The 20949-nt window shown below is 32.7% G+C and overlaps 1 protein-coding gene across 3 annotated transcripts in view; it reads right to left on the bottom strand.

Moving 5' to 3' along the window:
• LOC143193589 (uncharacterized) overlaps positions 1–20949 on the bottom strand; it is a 397105-nt gene that overhangs the window by 288785 nt on the left and 87371 nt on the right. For all 3 annotated transcript variants that reach the window (XM_076399903.1, XM_076399905.1, XM_076399904.1), the window contains exon 5: positions 4169–4334. In XM_076399903.1, the coding sequence (XP_076256018.1) occupies positions 4169–4334 (166 nt within the window). The remainder of the gene's footprint in view (positions 1–4168; positions 4335–20949) is intronic.

Raw genomic sequence — 20949 nt, 5'->3', positions numbered from 1 at the left:
CGTTTTCCTAACGCCTGTTTCAAATCTCATTGGCTGATGGGAGTAGAAAGATGAATTAATGGTTTGGCTAGGCTCGGGCAAATCAATAATGAATAGTTATCATGACTATTTAGTAGCAAATTCCTTGGGGTCTCAGATCAATGCGGCGTCGAACCGTTTGCAGACTTTTTAAAACTGAAAAAGCAAAATATGACTAAAACAACCCCCTGAAACCTCAATTCCAAAACGAAATAACGTTTGATCGAGTAAACACTTCTCACTACCTTTATAAACATAATATACTATAGAGCGCTATCATTTATTCTGTTAAAGCAACAAATAAAACATACATTTTTTAATAAGATCTGCAGTAGCCCAATCCCAGCAAATTAAACTAAAAGAAGAAAGTAGAAAATCATGTTTTTCATTAAATTAATAATAACAAATATAATTTTGAAATTAAAAAAAAACAACGTTAATAAATCGGAAAACGTAATTTCGATACCCAATATTTCATTAAAGCTAAATAGATATATCTATGGTTGAGATATTTTTGCGTGTTTTGTCAAACATTGACAAAACGAAACGTAACCGAAATATAATGGAAACATTCCAATAATAATGATGGAAACACAATACTAATGTTCCTTTACCACCACAAAGATAAAAATCTCATTTTGGGACCACAATGAAAAAGCTCCAACTTAAATGGTACATCGGATGATTGAACCGACGAAATATGAAATATTTATTGGAATTTTTACATGCAATAAAGTCCGCTGACTTTATGATATTTCAATATTGCGGTCTGCATCCTTTGATGATATTCTTTGTTATTTCCTCTGTATTGTACAATTTTCTCCACTCTTATTTTAGGGAATCGATTGAAATAAAAAAGAATAAAAGACAAGTTTATAAAAAAACATATTTTATTAAATTTATGAATAATTATATTATATAACTTTTTTTAAAATTTTAAGTGAAAATTTTATAAAAACAATAAGCGAATTTTTGAGTATTGAACATGTTAAAGTAATAGTGTTACAGTTATTATATTTATTTGTGTTGTAGAGTACTATTTATTAAAAAAAAATTTAAACGAATATTCAAAAATAACCTCTTAACAAGTCAAAGTTAACACTATTTCTCTCCAAAATGTCAGGTCATAATGTAGAATCATACGCTTGCATTCAAGAAACATCTAAATAAAGTTAGGAAGTAATTTATCGAAACTATTTTGAAAGTTAATTCAATCTTGGAACTTCGTGGAACTGATATATAGTAGAGCATATGTTCCAGTATGGTATAATAAGTGCATAAGTAGTAAAATTGACAAACAATTATATAATGTGATAGGCTTCCAGTAGTAACTAACATAACAAAACTCAAGGGAGCCATTTTGGGAGACCTTAACCTTAGAGAAAATAATTAAAGAGGTTTAGGTAAAATTGCAATGAATGAGCTATTATATAGGTAAAATAGATATGTGGTAAATAGAAATAATAAAATTACAGTGAACTCACGTCATCATGATGTTGAACGTATACCAAATTCGTTTTAAAATAAGACAATATTTTCCTTCTCAACTTATTCTAATTAAAAAGCGATACAACGCTATTTGATAAGTTTGAACAATATAACCGAATAAGCCTAGAAAAGTCATCCGGTTGTTAAATATCTGCAAATTTCTTGAAAATATTAGTGATAATAATTAAATGTCATATAACCGGCAAACATTGTTTTGGTGCTCTCTCTACTTTGAATGAGATAATAAAACAGGTCAACTGAAAAGTCCCCAGCTTGACACATAGATGGGGCTTTAGTTAGCCCTAACCCTCAAGAGATGAGGGTATAAATTTGGCAGCTGTCGGATCATTCGTTTGTGAATTATAGCATTTCGAATGAAGCAACTATTGTTACTGTGGAAAAAATAAATAAAGAGGAATTTTGCGTGTTGATAGAATATTGCTTTTTGAAGGGAAAAAATACAGTTGAAGCAAAAACTTGGCTTGATGGCGGCGACTTTCCGGACACTGCGCCAGGAAAATCAATGATCAAGGATTGGTATGCTAAGTTTAGACGTGGTGAAATGAGCACCGAAGAAGGTGAATGCAGTGGACGCTCAAAAGAGGTTGTTACCGACGAAAACATTTAAAAAATCCACAGAATGTTTTTGAATAACCGTAAATTGAAATTGAATGAAATAGCAGATACTCTAAAGATATCAAATAAACGTGTGCATCATATCATTTACGAATATTTCGGCATGAGAAAGCTTTGTGCAAAGAGGGTAACGCGCGAGCTCACTTTTTACCACGAACAACGACGAGCTGATGAGCAGTGTTTGAAGGAAATCAAGCGTAATAAACCCGAGTTTTTGCATCGATATGTGACAATGGATGAAACATGGCTTCATTTCATTCCTAACTCCAATCCAATCGACAGTCATCCGAGTGGACTGCACACCACGAACCCGCTCTATAGCGTGGGAAAATGTAACAGTCGGATGGCAAGGTTATGGCGTCTGTATCTTGGCATGCGCATGGAATAATTTTCACTGACTACCGTGAATAAGGAAGGACCATCAACAGCGACTATTACATAACGTTATTGGACCTTTTGAAGGACGAAGTCACCGAAAAACGGAAGCATTTGAAGAAAAAGAAAGTGCCGCTTCACCAAGACAATGCACCGTGTCACAAGTCAACGACGGCAAAAATTCATGAATTGGGCTTCGAATTGCTTTCTTATCCACCGTATTCTCCAGATCTGACCTCCAGCGACTATTTGCTGTTCTCAGATTGAGATTGAGAAATAATGCTCGCTGGGAAGAAATTTTCGTCGAATGAAGAGGTAATAGCTGAAACTGGGGCCTATTTTGAAGCAAAGGCCAAATCGTACTACAAAAATGGTACCGAAAAGTTGGAGAGTCGCTGTAGTCAGTGTATCACCCGTGAAGGGAATTATGTTGAATAAAAATAATAATTTTGCCAAAAAAATGTGTTTTACTATTGTAGCCGGGGACAATTGATAAATGACAATTTAAATTGACCTGTTATGTATTAGATGTACTGTAATGTTAAAATAAATTGTATTTTATAATTTTTTTTTGTTTAGGTTATATTAGTTTCCGGTCACTATTAGTTTTCAAATATCATGTCCGACAAATATACCTTAATAAATGAAATGCTTTCAAAATGATGCGAAGTTATTGAGACATTTTTAGCACTTGTAGTTATGATACGGATTTATATTATATTTATTTATATTAGGATTTATATTAGTATTTATATTTATATTAGGTTATTTTTTGCATTTATGCCGACGATATTCATCGAGTAAAAGCAGAAATCATCTAAATATTTTTTCCGTCATCTCTATTATGTTGGCTCAGAAGATGAAAAAGTACATTTCCACCAAGTGGTCACTTCTTTGCAAAACAATTTCAGTACCAATGGCTTGTCAGTGATTGGTATAGCAAAATCAAAGTACTACAGATACGCATCTTTAAGAGCATTTGTTGTGATTTTCCAACTTTAGCGCGCATGTAACACCTACAAACATAAGCGAAATACTTTGAATCGACTTTGCAACGTTCTCTCTAACAGCCGTTATAAGAGCGTAGGATTGCCACTATGCACCAACTATAGAACTAATCTTGACACAGGGACTGAAGATCTGAGTCCAGGGCGTTAAATAATGTTAAGTATCATTCTCATCTCCTCGAATTCAAAAGTTGACCCGAATTTATAGACTTGTGCGTTTGTTACAATTTGTTAAGTTTCAGATCTGTCAGCTCATATGGACATATAGATATGGGGTTGTGTCTAGAAGAATAATCTGAACATAATTTAACGGTTTAAGAAAAAAGGTGTTCTGCTCGTAGATATTAATGCTCATAATAAACTCCATAGTGAATTGGAAATGGTCAACACTAACAATTAAGGTAATAAAAATTGGCAATAGTGTACATGTTAATATTAGCGTAAACAAGTTGATATTTTTAAAAAATTTAGTACTTACATTTTTGTATTTATTAAGGACTCCATAGTATTATTCATTGAAAAAGTAATGGTTCTGATGGTAATATGCTTTAATAAAATATTGATACAAATCTGTGAAACAATCTGTTTATGAACTGAGGTGACACTTAGACTTTATAAATATATAAAATGTCTGTTACACATACCTTTCTGTCGATGTCAGATAGTCTTTGGCGATTCTCAATGAAGGTAGCTGGATCACGGAACTTTTGTCTTGTTGCGTTATGACGCCTCAACTTGTTATAACTACCACCACTAGATGTTGAACGAAAACTCTGACCATTATGGGCATCTTCTGAACAAGGAAGACAACTGAAATTAAAATAAACCATTTACTTAGTGAATAATTTAAACTTTACTTTAACTTTATGTGAATTATTAATTATTAATTATTAATTATAGAAATAATCAAATATCTAAGGACTCCTTTGCAAGGTTTGAGTTAGATTGCATCCAACACTACCCCAATTTTCTCCCTTGGACCTTCACTATCACCTTTATAAGTACATCCTTGGGTCAATTCTATCAGAGAGAACATTGTCTTAATCTTCTTTGGTCCAAGATCTGGGAATGGCACGTGTTCCGTCTGGTCTTTACCATTTAGTTACTCAAATGAGTTTGAGATTTGGTAATTATGGTACTATTTCAAATTTAACAAAAATAATAATAACTTCATATTTAACAAATGGTAATGGCTTTACGATAAACTGATTATTGCAGTTGAAAGGACGCATCGTGTTAATAAAAAAAAACAGATAACAATTAAAAACTTCTGTAAAATTTATTCCTACAAGTTTGGACATGTTTTAATCTAAATGCTGTATTGATCAAGATGGTGAGTTTTATAATTCCCTTTCTTGGTAGTATTTGTAGTAATTCTCCTGTTATTAAATTATATACGATTTCCTGGGATTAATGTTAATTTTAATAAGTTTGGTTAATTCTTTCGGCGTGACTAATTCAATTATCGAATTTTCAGCTTATATATATATATATATATATATATATATATTTCGTGGCTTTCCAGAGTGATTAATCAGTGTCTTTATCATCTGCTAAATTTCTAAGATAGTCATTTATGGATTTGTTTTTAATTTCCAATATCTCCCCTTTCAGTCTTTGGGTTATATTGTTCAAAGTATTATTCTTTTCAGGTGTTCTGCTTTGTTACCATTTTTTTCGTCATTTTCGTTTTTCATCTACCATATTCTTCACTTCTATTAGATAATTAATTCCTATAATTGTACTCTTAATTTCTAGAGTATTATTCCAAGCAGCTTGTTGAATATCTACTACGATTTTTTCTGCTTCAAAATTTAATTGTACAGTTGTCTTGAGGGGTACGTTTAGTTGAATTCGTTTGTTAAATTCTTCATCAAATCCTTCCGAGTCTTTTGTCTTGTTTGTTAACGTTGGATTTCTTGCTTTTATTATTATATTTTCGCTCGTCAAAATCACTGGCGTATGATCTGAACTTAACGCAAAATTTTCTTCGACTTTTATATAGTTGGATGTTATGTTTCTTACTATGAAGAAATCTAACAGCTTTGGGGTTTTCTCTAGATCAGTCTGCTAATAAGTTGGTTTTCTAGTTGACATGTATCTACATCGAACTATGAACAAACCGTAAGTTATATTATAGCCAAATATCAAAAAAGAAAGTTTAATCAGAGTATATAGGATATTCTTAATCACACCAGAGGCAGTAAGGCAATAAAGATTGATAATATGGATTCATCATTCATTCATTTGAAGAATAAAATTAAAGTAATAATAATATTGCTTGGTTACATACATAACCTTCCAATTATCTCAATGTTATTCAATTATTTCGAAATCATAAAAATAATCAAGAGAAATAATAAAATACCTTGAAATAAAATATTTTGCCAACCAAATAAACTGAAATAGTAGATCTGCACAGTTTCTTTAACAAATTACCTTTACCGAATATCCTACTTTTAATTTCCGCATGGCATTTTGGTTGCTACCGTCGTCAAAGACGACATTTGGCGTATTCCCCTCTACGAGATAAATGGAGAATCCCAGAAATAGCAACGGCGGATAACGACGAATGAATTTAATCCCAGTCGCTCTGTTCCGAACGGTCCGAAAAAATACAACACAGCGAGGCAACAAGAGCACGTCAAGGCCCCAACCTCTAAATAACAGAAAGAAGAACATAGCCGAGCGGGAGGTGTGAAAAAAGGAAAGCCAAAATCTGAATGCAGGTGGTTGTTTTTCTTTTTTATTTGTCTTTTACAGTATACGTAAAACGAAAGCCAGAAGAGCGAGTTTTTATAGCCTTTCTTATTTTTAAATTTAAAATACGTCTCTGGGGTATTTCAGATGCTGTAAAATTGATATCTGTATGAAAATCGAGGGTATTTATTATGTAATACTAACATAATCTTTACATTGATCTGTTTTTTAAATATTAACGATGCCTGTTATATCTTAAGAGAGAAAAAGTATATTGGTCATTATTTTTATATAACATTATAAGATATTCCTAATATTTGTATCCAAACTATCAGTAATTAAAAAATCGTTTAAAAAAATTACTTTCAAGCATTGTAAATGACATCACATTCATCAACAGACATGATAATAACCTTACACTTTTAATTTATAAAATATGCTCTAAACACGAACAAGTATTTGATGAATTAGAAATGTCAAATATATTCCAATAAAAGACATTTTTACTATATTATTTTGGTGCAAGGGAGCGTCATTATAGTAATTATTAAAAAACATATATAGCTAAGCATATTACATCAAATACAAAGTAAAAAAAACTTAATTCGTTTTCAACGCTAAAATTTTGATACTCATAAAAGAAATGAATCAGAAAGCCCAACAAATGAATATGAACTGACCTAGAGATGATTTTTGAAAAAAATATCGGTATTTTAGGCCCATATTTTTTGACCGATAAATCGATATTTTTCGAAATTTTTTAGAAAAAAATTATTATATTTCTTAAACACTATAAAAACCATTTAAAAATTTTTTATAAACTGTTTAAATTGATACTTAATTTTAGAGGTTTAGTTTATTTTTTGCAAAGGTTTATTAAAGATATCAACATATCCGACTTGGTGGCGCAGTGGTAAAGGTGATGGGATGGCCCCCCTACTGTTGCGATAGCTGCGGGTTCGAATCCTGCTGGGGCATGGTCGTAAATTTATATTTGTAATTGTTTAAAATATGTGTTTGTCCTAGACAAGAGTGTAAAATCCGACAAGAAAATGATCGCAGTCACGCCGGTAACCAGGCTTGCTAAAACCAGATGTCTCTTGGGATGATTTCTAATGTTGGTCACTCGCCAGTCGGTAGGCTTAATGCTGAGGACCGTGGTTCGGAGCCCTCGGCCTTCCGGACTCTCACTTCCGGAAAAGAGTTGAGGGGTATTGTGAACCAACTGCATTGAAGTGAAGGGAAGCTTATGTTTCATAAATACATAAAGTACGGGAATTAACTAATTGAACAATTTACTCAACGTTGAAAATCCATATATAAAAGTGAGTGATTGAACTAAATAAACATATTATACTTTTAACTTTCTGATTCAGTAATTACTGATTTCGGTAAACAGTAAACAGTTATATTCACAGTAAAATATGTTAGGTATTACAGGAAAACGGAAAGTATGATAGGTGTATTTGCAAGAGCCAGAAAAAGATCTATAGCATTTCTGAAATCACTTGTGACTGGTAATAGTTTTAATGCCATTTAGTATATTTAAAAATTACGATAGACGATCATCAATCCATAAAGAGCGCCCGGGGAGAGTGTCACTCTACTAGAGAAAGTCAATACGCTCCAGAACTTGGAATATTCTTAACCAAATCGGAGTATGTGAGTCGCGTTTTACATCTATCATTCGAAAGACATGTCCAAACCATTTTAACCTGCAGCTCTGGATTTATTCCACAACTACATATGAGGAATAAGTATAATTTGTCTTAAACACCGTATTTAAAAGACCGGAAGTTTATATAATGTCAGATTATAGCCATTCCCAAATATTGGAACCTTACAGAATAATTAGAAAGATAAGCGAATAAGATGGATTTTTGATTTGTTTATAATATTTTCTCGGTTACACGCTCATCATCTTAGATAAGCAAAAGCTCTTGCAACTTGACTCATTCGTTGGGTTACTTTCGCAAGAGAACAGCACTTTTCCCTTCTGTATTACAGAACCATCCGTCAGTTGCCAATCGATACACCTTTTCTTCATTAATGCTCAAGCTATATAGCCATGCAATGCTAACTATATTGTGAAGATACTATATATTAGTAATTTTCAGTTGTTAGTTAAATACAAATTGTTAAATAATTATTCTCTTCAACAAAGGATATGTAAATACAACAAATTGAGATAAGCGCTCTCGAGACATCTGATAACTTATGATCCAACGTATAATAGATTTAATTTGTTATTAATTAGACAAGGAAAAATAATAAACAAAAATAATATTAAAATTACTATCATATTTTGGCATATAGGTCACCAGAGTATGGTAATCCTTTTACAGTCTTCATATTCTTCCAGGCGCAGAAAAAAATAAGCAATACTTTTTTGTAAATTAACCCACATTATTCAGTGGAAACAAAACCTAATGATGCTTTCTAGAAAAGCATTAGCCTATGTTTGCATTGCATGTTATAAAAAGGTGTCGTAAAATGGAATGGCACTTTTCAGCTGAAGCTAATTTTCTATAATGACTTCTCTTTTTATTACTCTTATAAAGCACAATGAATAAAAACAGCCTTGTGTATAGTATAATTATCAGACATAGTGTTATAATAAAGTACTATTAGTTCCAGTTATATAATATGTGAATAAAAGTTAGATTTCGGTTTCAACTGAACTAAAGAATATTCACGCCCGTTATTCTTCTTTTATATTTCATTTCCTCCATAAGTAATATCGTTTTTTTAAGAAACTCAGTTTTATTAAAATTAAATTATGCCATATGTTTAATAACAAAACAAGCTTAATTGAATGTGCATAATAGTGTTAGAAATCAGCGAAATTGTATATTATTTAAATGTGCAAATATAGCAAAATAAATCATTGGACATTTGGAACTGAAATGAATAAATAGGAAGAGAAATTTCAATAAAGTAACTTAATTTATATAATGAATAGGTAGATAGAGATTAATTATGTATGAATTAAGAACTGTAAAATTATTTTTAACTAACAATTTATAAATAATCTATCTGTTCATTATATGTATTCTAACTGTGTATATCCCATTAATATGTTTTAGTAGTTTTTAGACGGGATTTTAAAAATATGACTAGGAAAAATAATTAGTAAAATAACAAAAATGTTGTTCCTTAAGGCAATGTTATATATAGGGTTATTAAACGCCAAATGTCCTGAAAATACCTTTTCGGGGGAATAAAATTAAGGTACTTTACCATAATCTTTAATATAAATTATATAATTGCTAGTGTACCAGGTTGACTAGTTGGTTTAGTTTAGGAGCTACTTTAAAATCGCATCTGTTGTTGCAGTGTGTAATCCGTGTGTAAGCAACATTTATTGTTGTACCAATTAAACATAGCAAGCACTCATGTTTGAAACTCACAAACCTGGCACTGTCAAACCGATAAGAATTACATTCTTTACATTTTTTTATTATTATTAATAGATTTTTTTTCATTTATTTCTTATTTTACTTTTATATACTTTTTATTTTATATTATAAATCTTTCTCCAGACTCCAATTATAAATCCACATTTATATCCAATTTCAAAACTTAATAGTAGAGTACATTTTCTGCATTTGAGCTTGACTTCTTCATATTTTGTTCCTAATATGTGACTTACACTTAAATCAACTATCAAGGGGCATGCCGCGATATTTGACAGTAATACCGTATAGGACTAGTTGTTGATTAATATATAATGATTTGTGCTTGATTTTTTTGTTAATGAAATCAATATGCAGTGAATTATTTTTATTTATTTTAATACGATCAAGTCCAGTATTATATTTTGACAATAACTGTTTGTTACTTTTCGGTTGATTCAGTTGTTGTCTTATCTCCAAATAAGCAATCCGTTTGGAACGCTTGTCACACCTGCTTGTATTTTCCTCAGGTTAGAATATGCATCTTGTAGTTTGACTCTAAAATTTTTGACTGTTATTCAGGGAGAAGCATTTTAATCTTATGTGTTAAACCATCAAAGCAAACTTTATTAAGAGGTTCAGTAATATTTCAAAATATTGCAGAACAAATTTTATTTTATTCTAGTAATGTTTCTATGACATTGGTGATTCTGTGAACCTGGTCTATTCTAAAATGTAGTTTCCTGAAACCAAATTGATGATCCGGAATAAGATGTTTTTCGTCAGTGGTTGGTTTTATTCTTTTCAATAGAAGTTTTTCAAATAATTTGGAGGTTGTCATGGCATAAAATTGGACGGTATTACGATGTTTCATGAGGTGGCCTTCCTGGATTAAGAAGCATAATTTCGTCAGCCACCTTCTATAGTCATGGTACATATTGTAGTCTGAATATAGCCTTTATTAGGTTGGTGATATCTTTTCTTACTAGATTTTTTTTTAGAAGTTCCTTTAATATTTTCTTGGTAATAAGGGCAAAACCAGGAACTTTATTTTTATTGAGAAATGGAATTTTCATCCTTCTCTGACTAGCGGCGCAGGGTAAGGTCATCCACTATAGGGGGTTCAAAATATTCTCACGGGGTGATTTGCAAATCTTGTAGCCTTTTCTGGAATATCTCAGGCCCAGCTCTCATCCTGACTTTTCATCGGAGACTTGATAGGTCCTTTTAAGTTTTTGGTAGCTCTCCACTAGCATTATTAGCGTGTTCACGCAGAAATTCACTCATGGTACTATTTTTTAATTGTTTAATTTCATATTTCAGTCGAGATATAAGTTTATTCAACTTAGTTTTATCTTGATGAGCCCTGAATGATATCATTTCCTCCTCACTCTTCTATTTTCTGATATAAATTTCTTTACGATAGTTATTACCATTTAGTTTCCTTCCCATTTCTGTGATATTTCTCTACACGAAGTGTTGAATATCCTTGATATTCTTCACCTCAAAATAAAGTTCTTCTTTAGTATATAACTGGTTTCCCAGGTTGATATTTCTCCTAATGTTACTAAAAAACTTATCCAATCGGTTAAATCAAGGAAAATATCTATTTTAAGCATAAAAAGGATTAATCTAATCTAATCTAACAAAAATAGGTCAACATTAATTGAAGGGCAACCATTGAATCCGGAAATAAATGAAAATTCCACTGATGGTTTTGAAATTGTGACGCTGATATGATCACTACTACACTGATTAGACTTGGAACAACTTTGCTTCCGAGAGATTAAACAACTACAAAACAATTAAGTAACATTACTGTCTAACAAGCAGCAAATTGCTGCATGCACCGCTATTGTTGGATCATTTTATATGGGGTTAACATACTGTCAGTTTCATAATAACGATTTACAAATAACTGAGGTACCCAAGGAAAAGTAGTACCTAAAAACAAACCGTGATAATTAAACCTAACACCAAACAAACAATTACTTGTGTAATTTCAAGAACATCACCAGAAATAATGCCCCACCCTGTATATATGTTATCACTTTAAATTATATATAACTAAATACTCTTTATGTTAATCTTTATAGTTAACAATCAATGTCAGTTGTAGTAATATATATAATAGAAGTAATATAATAAAACAGAAGTAATTAGTAATAGTTTATAAATAAATAATCTTATTAAAGTATTTATAAATATCATCCTAACGTTATATATTTAATTATTTCAATCAAAATATTACAAAGGAACATTTGTAAGTAGTTTTTTGTGGTATTATACCTATCTATTATAATACACTACATGTTATGTTGTTTACTTAAATTCCTACCCGTACGTGTATTATACATACATTTTTTATATATGTCCCCTTTTTTATAAGCTGTCAAATTGTGCCCAAAATAGAATCCCATTAAGTGATGGAGGAGATTTATGAAAACAGTAAATTTGTGCTGATTGATTAATTTTCTTTACATAAAAAACTCTAATTTAAATGATTAAATTTCCCGTGTCTGTTTGATTATGTTTTGTGTGAGTATTGGTGATTTATTTATTTGTTTGCCTTTTTTCGAATAGCTCTCATTTGTCTTTAGAGATCGATGTTAAATAGGATTAACAGACTGTTAATTTAAAACAGTTCATGATATTAACTTAAAAAGCTCAAATCACATTTTACTTTTATAGGATTTGGAGTTTTGGGATTCAATAGAAGAACGAGCTCAACGGAACTTTTTTTAAGTAAAAAATCATAAACAATATGTATGAACAGTGGGAGGAATGTTAGAAGGCATAGCACACAAATAATATATAACGTGCGAATAATACTCGTGGTTGAGAGTTCGGTGACGCGAAAGTCATTTATAATGAACAACACCAAGATAACAGGAGAATTATCACAATACTGGTTGTAAACTTGCACTGATATTTCTTCTATCCGGGCTAACCTGTCATTCGACATTTTCTTAAGTGTCAGTATCTCTATGTCCATGTCCCCTCCGCTACAGACACAGCAAGACGTTTTAACAATCAGAAATCGTGGTTTCACAGAAATTAACATGAGGCTGTAAATTAATTTTAAGTGATTTAAAACAGACATTGTTACTGTGTAGTAATCGCATCTTGTACAATTGTAACCAACTTCATATTGAAGCCTCACTGACAAACTTCAGTTTTCAGTATTTCAGCATTTTCGAGAAGTTTTACTTAAACTTAAATTTGAAGAATATGAAGCTGGTGGTCATAGATTGCTACGTGAAGCTTATTTTAACCATATTCCATCAATACCAACATGAGAATACGGGTTTTAAGTTTTTAATAGTTTTAAAAGTGATAATTTTGATGATACCGTAGAAAAAAGCGTTCTATATAACCAAAAGATTTAAAGACGAGGATTTGAAAAGGTTATTTCATGAAGCCACCAATGCGAATCTCTATCGACTACAATTAATGTGTATGAGCCGAGCTTTGCGCATAACCGAAATTCCTCAGCATGACAGCAGTTGCCAAACTGGTGAGAGCATACTTGGAAGCATTAAAATGGAAAATACTACTCAAAATAATTTATAGATATAATACTAATCAAAAAACTGGCTTTTCAAAATATTCTTTACGATTCTTTGTAAAATGACAATAGGATTGGTTCTAGGAGTTTGTAATATCACATTTGCAAAAAGCCTTCTATATTGTTGTAGTAAATAATTGAATGAATAATCGTAGTTTTAGGTGTAAAGCATAACATATATAAAAATATTCTGCACAAAAAAATCAATCAATAATGTCAAATTGGATGATTTTAATGTTTCTCTGTATAAAATACCAGCTTTGCCTGTACAGACTCTAATCAAGGAATGCTCAATTTAATTTTCAAAATTAATTACTTTTATTGTTTGATTTGAATAAATCTGCTGCTAAAGCCCATCATACCCATTTAGAAACTTATGGCGACACTTATGGCGAATTGTTGTTGGAAATGGCTATACCATTGTGCTGTGCATATGACTAGATCAGGATTGATCTTTTTTGAACGACATATTGTTGCAAAATAGATCAGCAATAAAAATAGGTCCTCCTTTTGCATAACAAAGCTCGGACATATATTATATAGTGAAGGATACATAGTTGCAATTTAATGGAAAGTTGTACTCTACCATACTGTAGCCACAAGCATGCTCATCGCATAGACATATCATTTGGTACACAGTTACGAAAAGCTGAAGAAGTGCGAAAGTTAATCAATGATTAAATTACTGCAAAACTACTATCGCCATTTTGTCATAAATTAGGGAAAGGTGATAGAAATTACATTATCAAAAATATTTTGATTAACATAGGCTGTAAGATTCTTTCGCAATAAATGTGTTTTGAAGGGAAAATATTATCAGAATACATGAAATCACCAGTAATATCCTTAGGAGATGTACCGTTTTCTTTAACCCGTATCATACACTAGAACAGTGCAAAGTTTTGTCCGATTTAGTTTTACCAACGGTAAATGGTGGGTCCACTATTTCGATAAGGGTTTCAATACTCATGGTTTCGAAGGGCTTACGTGAAATTCAAAAAGAAGTTTCAGCCTCTATAATATTATAATTTAAATAAATTGAGAAAAGACGGAAACGTTTTAATTTTAAATGAAAGGCTTTGTTTTGAAATCAATTAACACGAAATATATCTTATTGTGTGAACTACCGATTATATTTATATATTTTCATAGATGTGAACAAAAACTATGGAAACAAATTAAATAACAAATTACTAACAAAATCAATCTTACACAGACTTTGTTTATCATATTTACACAGGGAACGAGTGTTAGCCGAAGTCATTTATACTCCAGCAGTGACAGGATAGGATCGATCGATAAAAAATATTCACGATATTCCGCGCAAAAATCGAACATAACCGAATAGTCTCCCTTCCAGAGTGGCCCAGATCTAATCAGCAAACAATGTGTTCCGACTACTGACCCATATACGCTTGTGCAAGATCGAATTTCCTAATTGATTAACAATAATCCAATTAAAAGCAGGTATTTACAATTTTACACCTAAACAATGTAAAAAACTCAGTGGAGTTTGAATTTAATGTTATTTTATAAAACAATTGTCAAAAAGCAATCGATTTGCTACCGTTGTTTCCAGTAGGCTCTAGGGATAATGTATCATAAAGCCTGTTTTGACACTATCTGTTAAGCAATGTTTTTTACTTATTATACTGTTATTTATAATAGGTTCTAGGGTTCTTGACCAATGTTTATTTTACTCATATATTGTTTTTTATTACATATTAAAAATTTCTTATTTCTTATGTTTTTTTTTTAGTTTTTATTAATTTAATTAATTCCTTTTGACCAACCACGATCTGGACTGGACTACTGCTTAATGTTGAATCTGAACCACGGTCCTTACCATTGAATCTACCGAATAGCTATAGTCTATCCAAAGTTATTTTGTACATACGTCATCTAAATTTGTGATGTCAAAACGTCGCAATGTTGCCAACTCTCAGTTTTAGTTCAGTTGAGCTTTTAATATTTCTACAAACTACTAGTTAAGTATACAGCAACAATAATTTATAGGTTAGAGTTACAACATCTTATCATTATTGCTTTTAAGTGCGACTTTGACAGGCTAGTTCGGTTTCACGTTCGAACTAATCAGATAATATTGTGTCTTTTTTAACTGGATTAAAACAAGAAGGAACATATTGTCTGAGTCTGAAACTAATTTACAAATAGCGGCAGGCAATACATTAAACATCTTGATGACGTATGTGCAAAGGAACCAGTCTACTGACGTAGACGCTGGAGTACTTCATTTTCTGAAGAACGATTCTACTCAAACAACTATTTTTACTGTGCGGAGTTAGGAAATCATATTGACTACTTCTTGTTGAGTGAACTGTAAAAATATTTAGAGCAATAGACTTTTTACTAAATCAGTCTCTTCTTAGATTGCATGGATTTAAGTAGAATATATCGATCTAACCTGGAAAGTAGGAATAAAAGCAGAAATAATTATGAGTATATTAAGATAAAACGTCCACATTCATATATTCGCCAAGTTGTTTTATTTTGGGTTAACACTAAAGTGTCTAAAAAAAATAAGGAATGTTTTAAGGAATTACTTCATTTCAACGATCACGGCTGGTAGATCATTATATAGTAAAGGATAATTTGAAAATGTGTAAAAGATGGTACCATAGGCAAAATCTACTTATTTTTCTCCTTATTAATTTTTAACACATAAATTCGATTATAACATACTGACAGATCGATTTCTAGGTCCAAAATGACTCTATGCATTTATATTTATGTATGTTTAGTGTTATTTTGTATATTTGAATTATATTAGAGTTAGTTGAGCATCTCATACATTTTGTTTTATCTGTTCAAATGTGCTTTTATCTAACCACAACACTTGTTTTCCCTACAGAGCATGCAAGGGGGTAAGGGCGGCCGTCTCGACATGGCGAGCAATGAAACGGAACTCATTTCTCGCGGACCAAAGACTGGATGCTGGTGTCTCCAAATGCCTCGTGGGGAAGACGCACAATGTCATCCCCCCCCCCTGAAGACAGCGGTTCTAAGAAATTTCACAGTCACTGACCAAGAAAAAGTCGAGCTTCTTGCAGAGACCTACGAAGCTCAAATGCAATGCCTCCCACCCGCAGAGAACACTAAAGCTAAAGACAATGACACTGTCATCAACGAATCCAACTCCATCAAAAGACCACTAACCCAGTTAAAAAAGCTCCCGCACAAGCAGCTCGCAGAACTGGCAAACATCATTAACTCCATCATGAGGCTGCAACATTTCCCGCCGTCTTGGAAACACGCACATATAGCGGTTACCCGAGAAAGGAGCAAAATCATCTCCATCTGATTACAAGCCTTACAGCCTTCTCAGCGCCATTTCGAAGCTTGCAGAGGAGGCAATACTCTAGGCTCCCAACTCTTTCACAAAGGAAAACAACATCATTCCAGATGAGCAATTCTGCTTTCGCGCTCACCACTCATCCGTCCATCAGGCTACCCGTCTGGGCACACACATCCATCACGCTCTTGACCAACGTAAATGCTTGGAGCAGTTCTTCTGGACCTAAGCAAAGCCTTCGACAAGGTCTGGCACGACGGATTGATCGAAAAGTGCGTGCGGTTAGGCCTCCCAGAAGACCTAACCGCTTTCATCATGTCCTATCTCTCGGACAGATCTTTCCAGGTCAAGATCAAGGAATCACTTTCCAGTCGTAAACAAATCGATGCTGGCGTACCTGAAGTTTATCCGCTGGCCCCAGCCTTATTTTATCTCTTAATTTCAGATCTGCCGAGAAAAGAGCACAGTGACATCGCGTTTTACGCTGACGACACTGCTTTCTTCACGGCCGCCAGGTTCGAAGTTACAATTCATGAACGTTTACAGAAGCAGCTCGATCATGCGCTCAAGTGGCTCAAATTCTGGAGGTTGTAAATCAACCCCCTGAAAACCCAGGCCATCATTTTCCATAAGAAGCGTTACACACTGCGCGCCTCGCAACTTAAGATCGACACCGCAATAATTCCATGGCTGGATAACGTCACGTACCTAGGTCTTCACTTCGACCGGCGGTTCGGTTGGCATTCCCAAATCCAGAAAGCAATCCAAAAAGGTTCGGGGATAGCAAACCTGCTATCTTCTCTGATCTGCCCTTCTAGCAGACTTCCCATCTGCATCAAATGCTTATTTTACAAGATGTTAATTCGGTCCGTACTCCTCTACGGATCTAATTTCTACTTCAAGTTTGTTATACCCAACCAGGTCAAACGGCTTCAAGTTTTCCAAAATAAGCTCCTCAGGAGAATATTAAACGCTCCATGGTTTGTCAGAAATAATCAAATTCATAGGGAAACTGACACTCCAGAAATCAAGCACTTCATATCTCAATCATTCCACAAATAACAACTCAGCTCAAGTTCTTCTGAAAACGCGCTTGTTCGCGAGCTGGTCGACATGCTGGGAGCTAAGCACAGCGTCACCGCCAAGCTCTCCCCCCTTTTCCAGGCTGAAACGACCTCATCCGTCGCTACAGTCATAACTTTTGCCCCCATACAACAGTATCCACTTGTGTGTTAACTCAGGTTCGCGAATCAATAGAATCGCCGGGCCCTCGTGCCCAATAACGGCTGCCCGATAAGCGGGTGCCATATCCCCAAATTTAATGCAGTAGCAGTAGCGATCCACAGGGGTCAACTGTGAGGCAGTTTCGGTTTAGTGTATTGGTAAGTCCAGAGGCAGTCCCACATAACCCGGTCCAACTTGTCACTCCAGAGCAAGTCTCCGCGACTAGGTATGCGTCATGCATTCCACCGCATGGTTATTAGGCCAGAAAAAAAACTTGTTTTTACTATCAGCTTTCCCTTAAACCAAAATGCAGTTTCCATATTATGAATCTAGATATATTCTGTATACATGACAATTACCGCGTGTTTTACTTTAAAAGTAACTCATAAATTTCGCAGTTTTAATTGTAATGTTCTTGTAATTGTAATTATGTAATCAGTACTGTGTCTTCAAAAACTGCAGTCTTTATTGTCTTAGACTATTTGAACATATAACATCGTAGTTTAATTATTTTAACGTGAACCAATACTCAATATGATAGTTTGCTACTTAAAGGGAACCACCAGAATAAAAAATGTTGACTCTAAGCCTCTATTAACCTCTAAATTTATATGTATCTTACGAATCTTCGTTCTAGATCTCTTCGATTAAATAGTTCTTTCACAACACATTAATTATCTTTCAAAATTTGATTTGCAGTTGCCGCTTTGCTTGCTAATTTAAATTTACTACTGACTGTTATCTGTTATATTAAATTAGGTTATTGCGTTTAAAAGTGTTTAAAATATTTGTTATGTGTATGGCAACTATTTAATCTTAAAACGATCTAGACTTCCTTTGATAAATATTGGGTTATATAGGGCCTTGATATGCATAACATGTTTACTCTGTCGATGTTTCTTATTCTGCACTGTCACAAATTAATGCATTATTCATTACGTTATTATGGAACTCAAATATTTCTAATTTTTTTAGCAAACAAGTTTTGTAAGATCTATATTATTTTATTAGGGAAATATCAGGCATTAAAGGTATTGTCCATCTTTAACAGTGTTTTCGAATAATGACATTATTTTAATTTCAGATTCGAAACAGGTCATTATTCCTCATGTATTTATTGTATGCTTAGGTGAATTTTTATATTAGTTTATTCCAAGGGTCCTTTGATTAGATCATGAGGGTTGATAATCAGACTAAGTAATAGTTGAAAATAACAATATTTAAAGATTATGGTGGCTCCAATAAAGGTTATTTTTAAAGCATATAAACCAAATTCTACAAGTGTGTTTTTCTAGACCATACATCTCAACAAAAATTATTATATGTTTCAAAGGTAGATTAATTTGTGTAAGTTCTAATATTCGATAAGAAAAAAACTATATCCTAAGCAAGATTATTTCATTACTTGAACTTGTCAGGTTCAGACTACACGTCAGCATATTATTTTGGTTCAGGCATAATTTAGTTACGTAGTTAGTACGCAAAACTAAATATTGAAAACTGAAAATGTTGAATATAATGTTTTCTAAGAGGTTGCATATGTTGCTCAAAAAGTAAAAATCTACTAAATATCTTTGTACTAATCAATAACTTTCGAAAACGTGTATATTTAAAAATATTTTACAATGTTTCAAATGTTTAGGTTGATATTCAAAAACATGGAGTTGTCTAGAACACATTGACACTTATGTGGAATATCCATGACCTCAAAGTCGTGCTGTCTTGTGTATATGGTGGGAAAATCAAGGTGCATCAAGTTTGGGCCCCTAAAGTCAAATGACACTATTAGTGAAGATGTCTTTCGGCATCAATTAGACAAAATGAATGACGTATGGTTGTAAAAAACAGTAATAACGAGTAACAGCCTCTAAATTATCCTCTTGGATGACAACTGTGTAGGACGAATGTGTTCTCTTGATCGATTCGATGATTGGATCATTGTCAAGAAAGATGGGAAATATAAAAAAATACAGAAAACAATTTAGGTACCTCAATAAGTCCGTAAAATCAGAAAACAAATAATAATATATTCCGAGTAATAAGATATTTCTTCAGAAACCAAAACAAATTAATTTGTAATTTAATATAAGAAATATATTAGTCGCCACCGGGACTAATAACGCCCTTCATTTTACCCGAAATTAAACGTATATATTCGGACCGAAATATCACCTGACGAAACATAAATCTCCATCTAGTCGAATGTTGGGTTGCCTAACGGCAGACGTTCCGCATCCGACATTAATAAATCTCTCGCACGCATTAATATCAAGACGACAGACAAGGTGAGAACTAGTGGAATTTCCCAACGAGTTGATTTATTTCAGTTTATTATTTCTATTTGGTCGGGTAAAAATGATTATTTGGAAAAACGCTTTATGTGTTGCATTTAGCGAAACACAAAGAACATAAATAATATCAGAAGAATAGTTTTTATAGCGTATATAAATCGTGTTTATGGGAGGTTTTTCGTTTAACATACAAAAATATTACTGTTGAATCCGTTCGGATTTCCAATAGAATTAGATAAAAGAGAAATATATTTTGTCGAAGTTTTTTTTAATGTCCCAGTGAATGGAAACATGTTACTTTTCTAGCAGTCTGAAATAATTATAAAAACTATTAGGTCAGAGATATTTTGATTTTCTTGGTCGTGCTTAATTTTAAATAATATTTACTTCTCAATTCAGTTAATAGCATCCATCGTTCATCCATTCATTGCCGTGTTAGGACTAAACTAATTCTATCGCTCTTAAAAAGAGAGCCAAATCATTACGACTTCAAAAAAAGCGACACAATCAGGATGCGTGTCCTCCTATCGTCCTATAAGTCTGTTACCTGTGACATTAAATTTTTTTAAAACATGATATTAAGAGACTCAAAATAAAAACAAAATTGATTTCCATAACAAGCACGGAACAATGGAACATGCTAAATAAAAACTCAAATGATTAAAAATATTCATCTTCTGCATTTCTTCATATATCTCAATCAGTTGACATACTGGACCGTAAACTAGAAAAGTTTCTGACCCACAGACACCTACAGATATTCACACTTGTACCTCACACATAGACACTTAATTATGAAACTCACGGTGATCCAATACTAAGGCGAACGAAACAAGATATATTAACATAATATTTACCCTGAGCAGAAAGACTTTTTCTTCACAAAATATTAATAAGTATCAACTCCCGCAAGCTGAGAGTGTTGGATATCCGG

The sequence above is a fragment of the Rhynchophorus ferrugineus genome, unplaced genomic scaffold (genome assembly GCF_030347505.1).
Source record: "Rhynchophorus ferrugineus isolate W39M unplaced genomic scaffold, kcgeb_rfMv2 rfM3, whole genome shotgun sequence".
Classification (NCBI taxonomy): Eukaryota; Metazoa; Arthropoda; class Insecta; order Coleoptera; family Curculionidae; genus Rhynchophorus; species Rhynchophorus ferrugineus.
The sequence above is the reverse complement of the archived record's forward strand: the minus strand, read 5'-3'. Positions and strand labels throughout refer to the sequence as shown.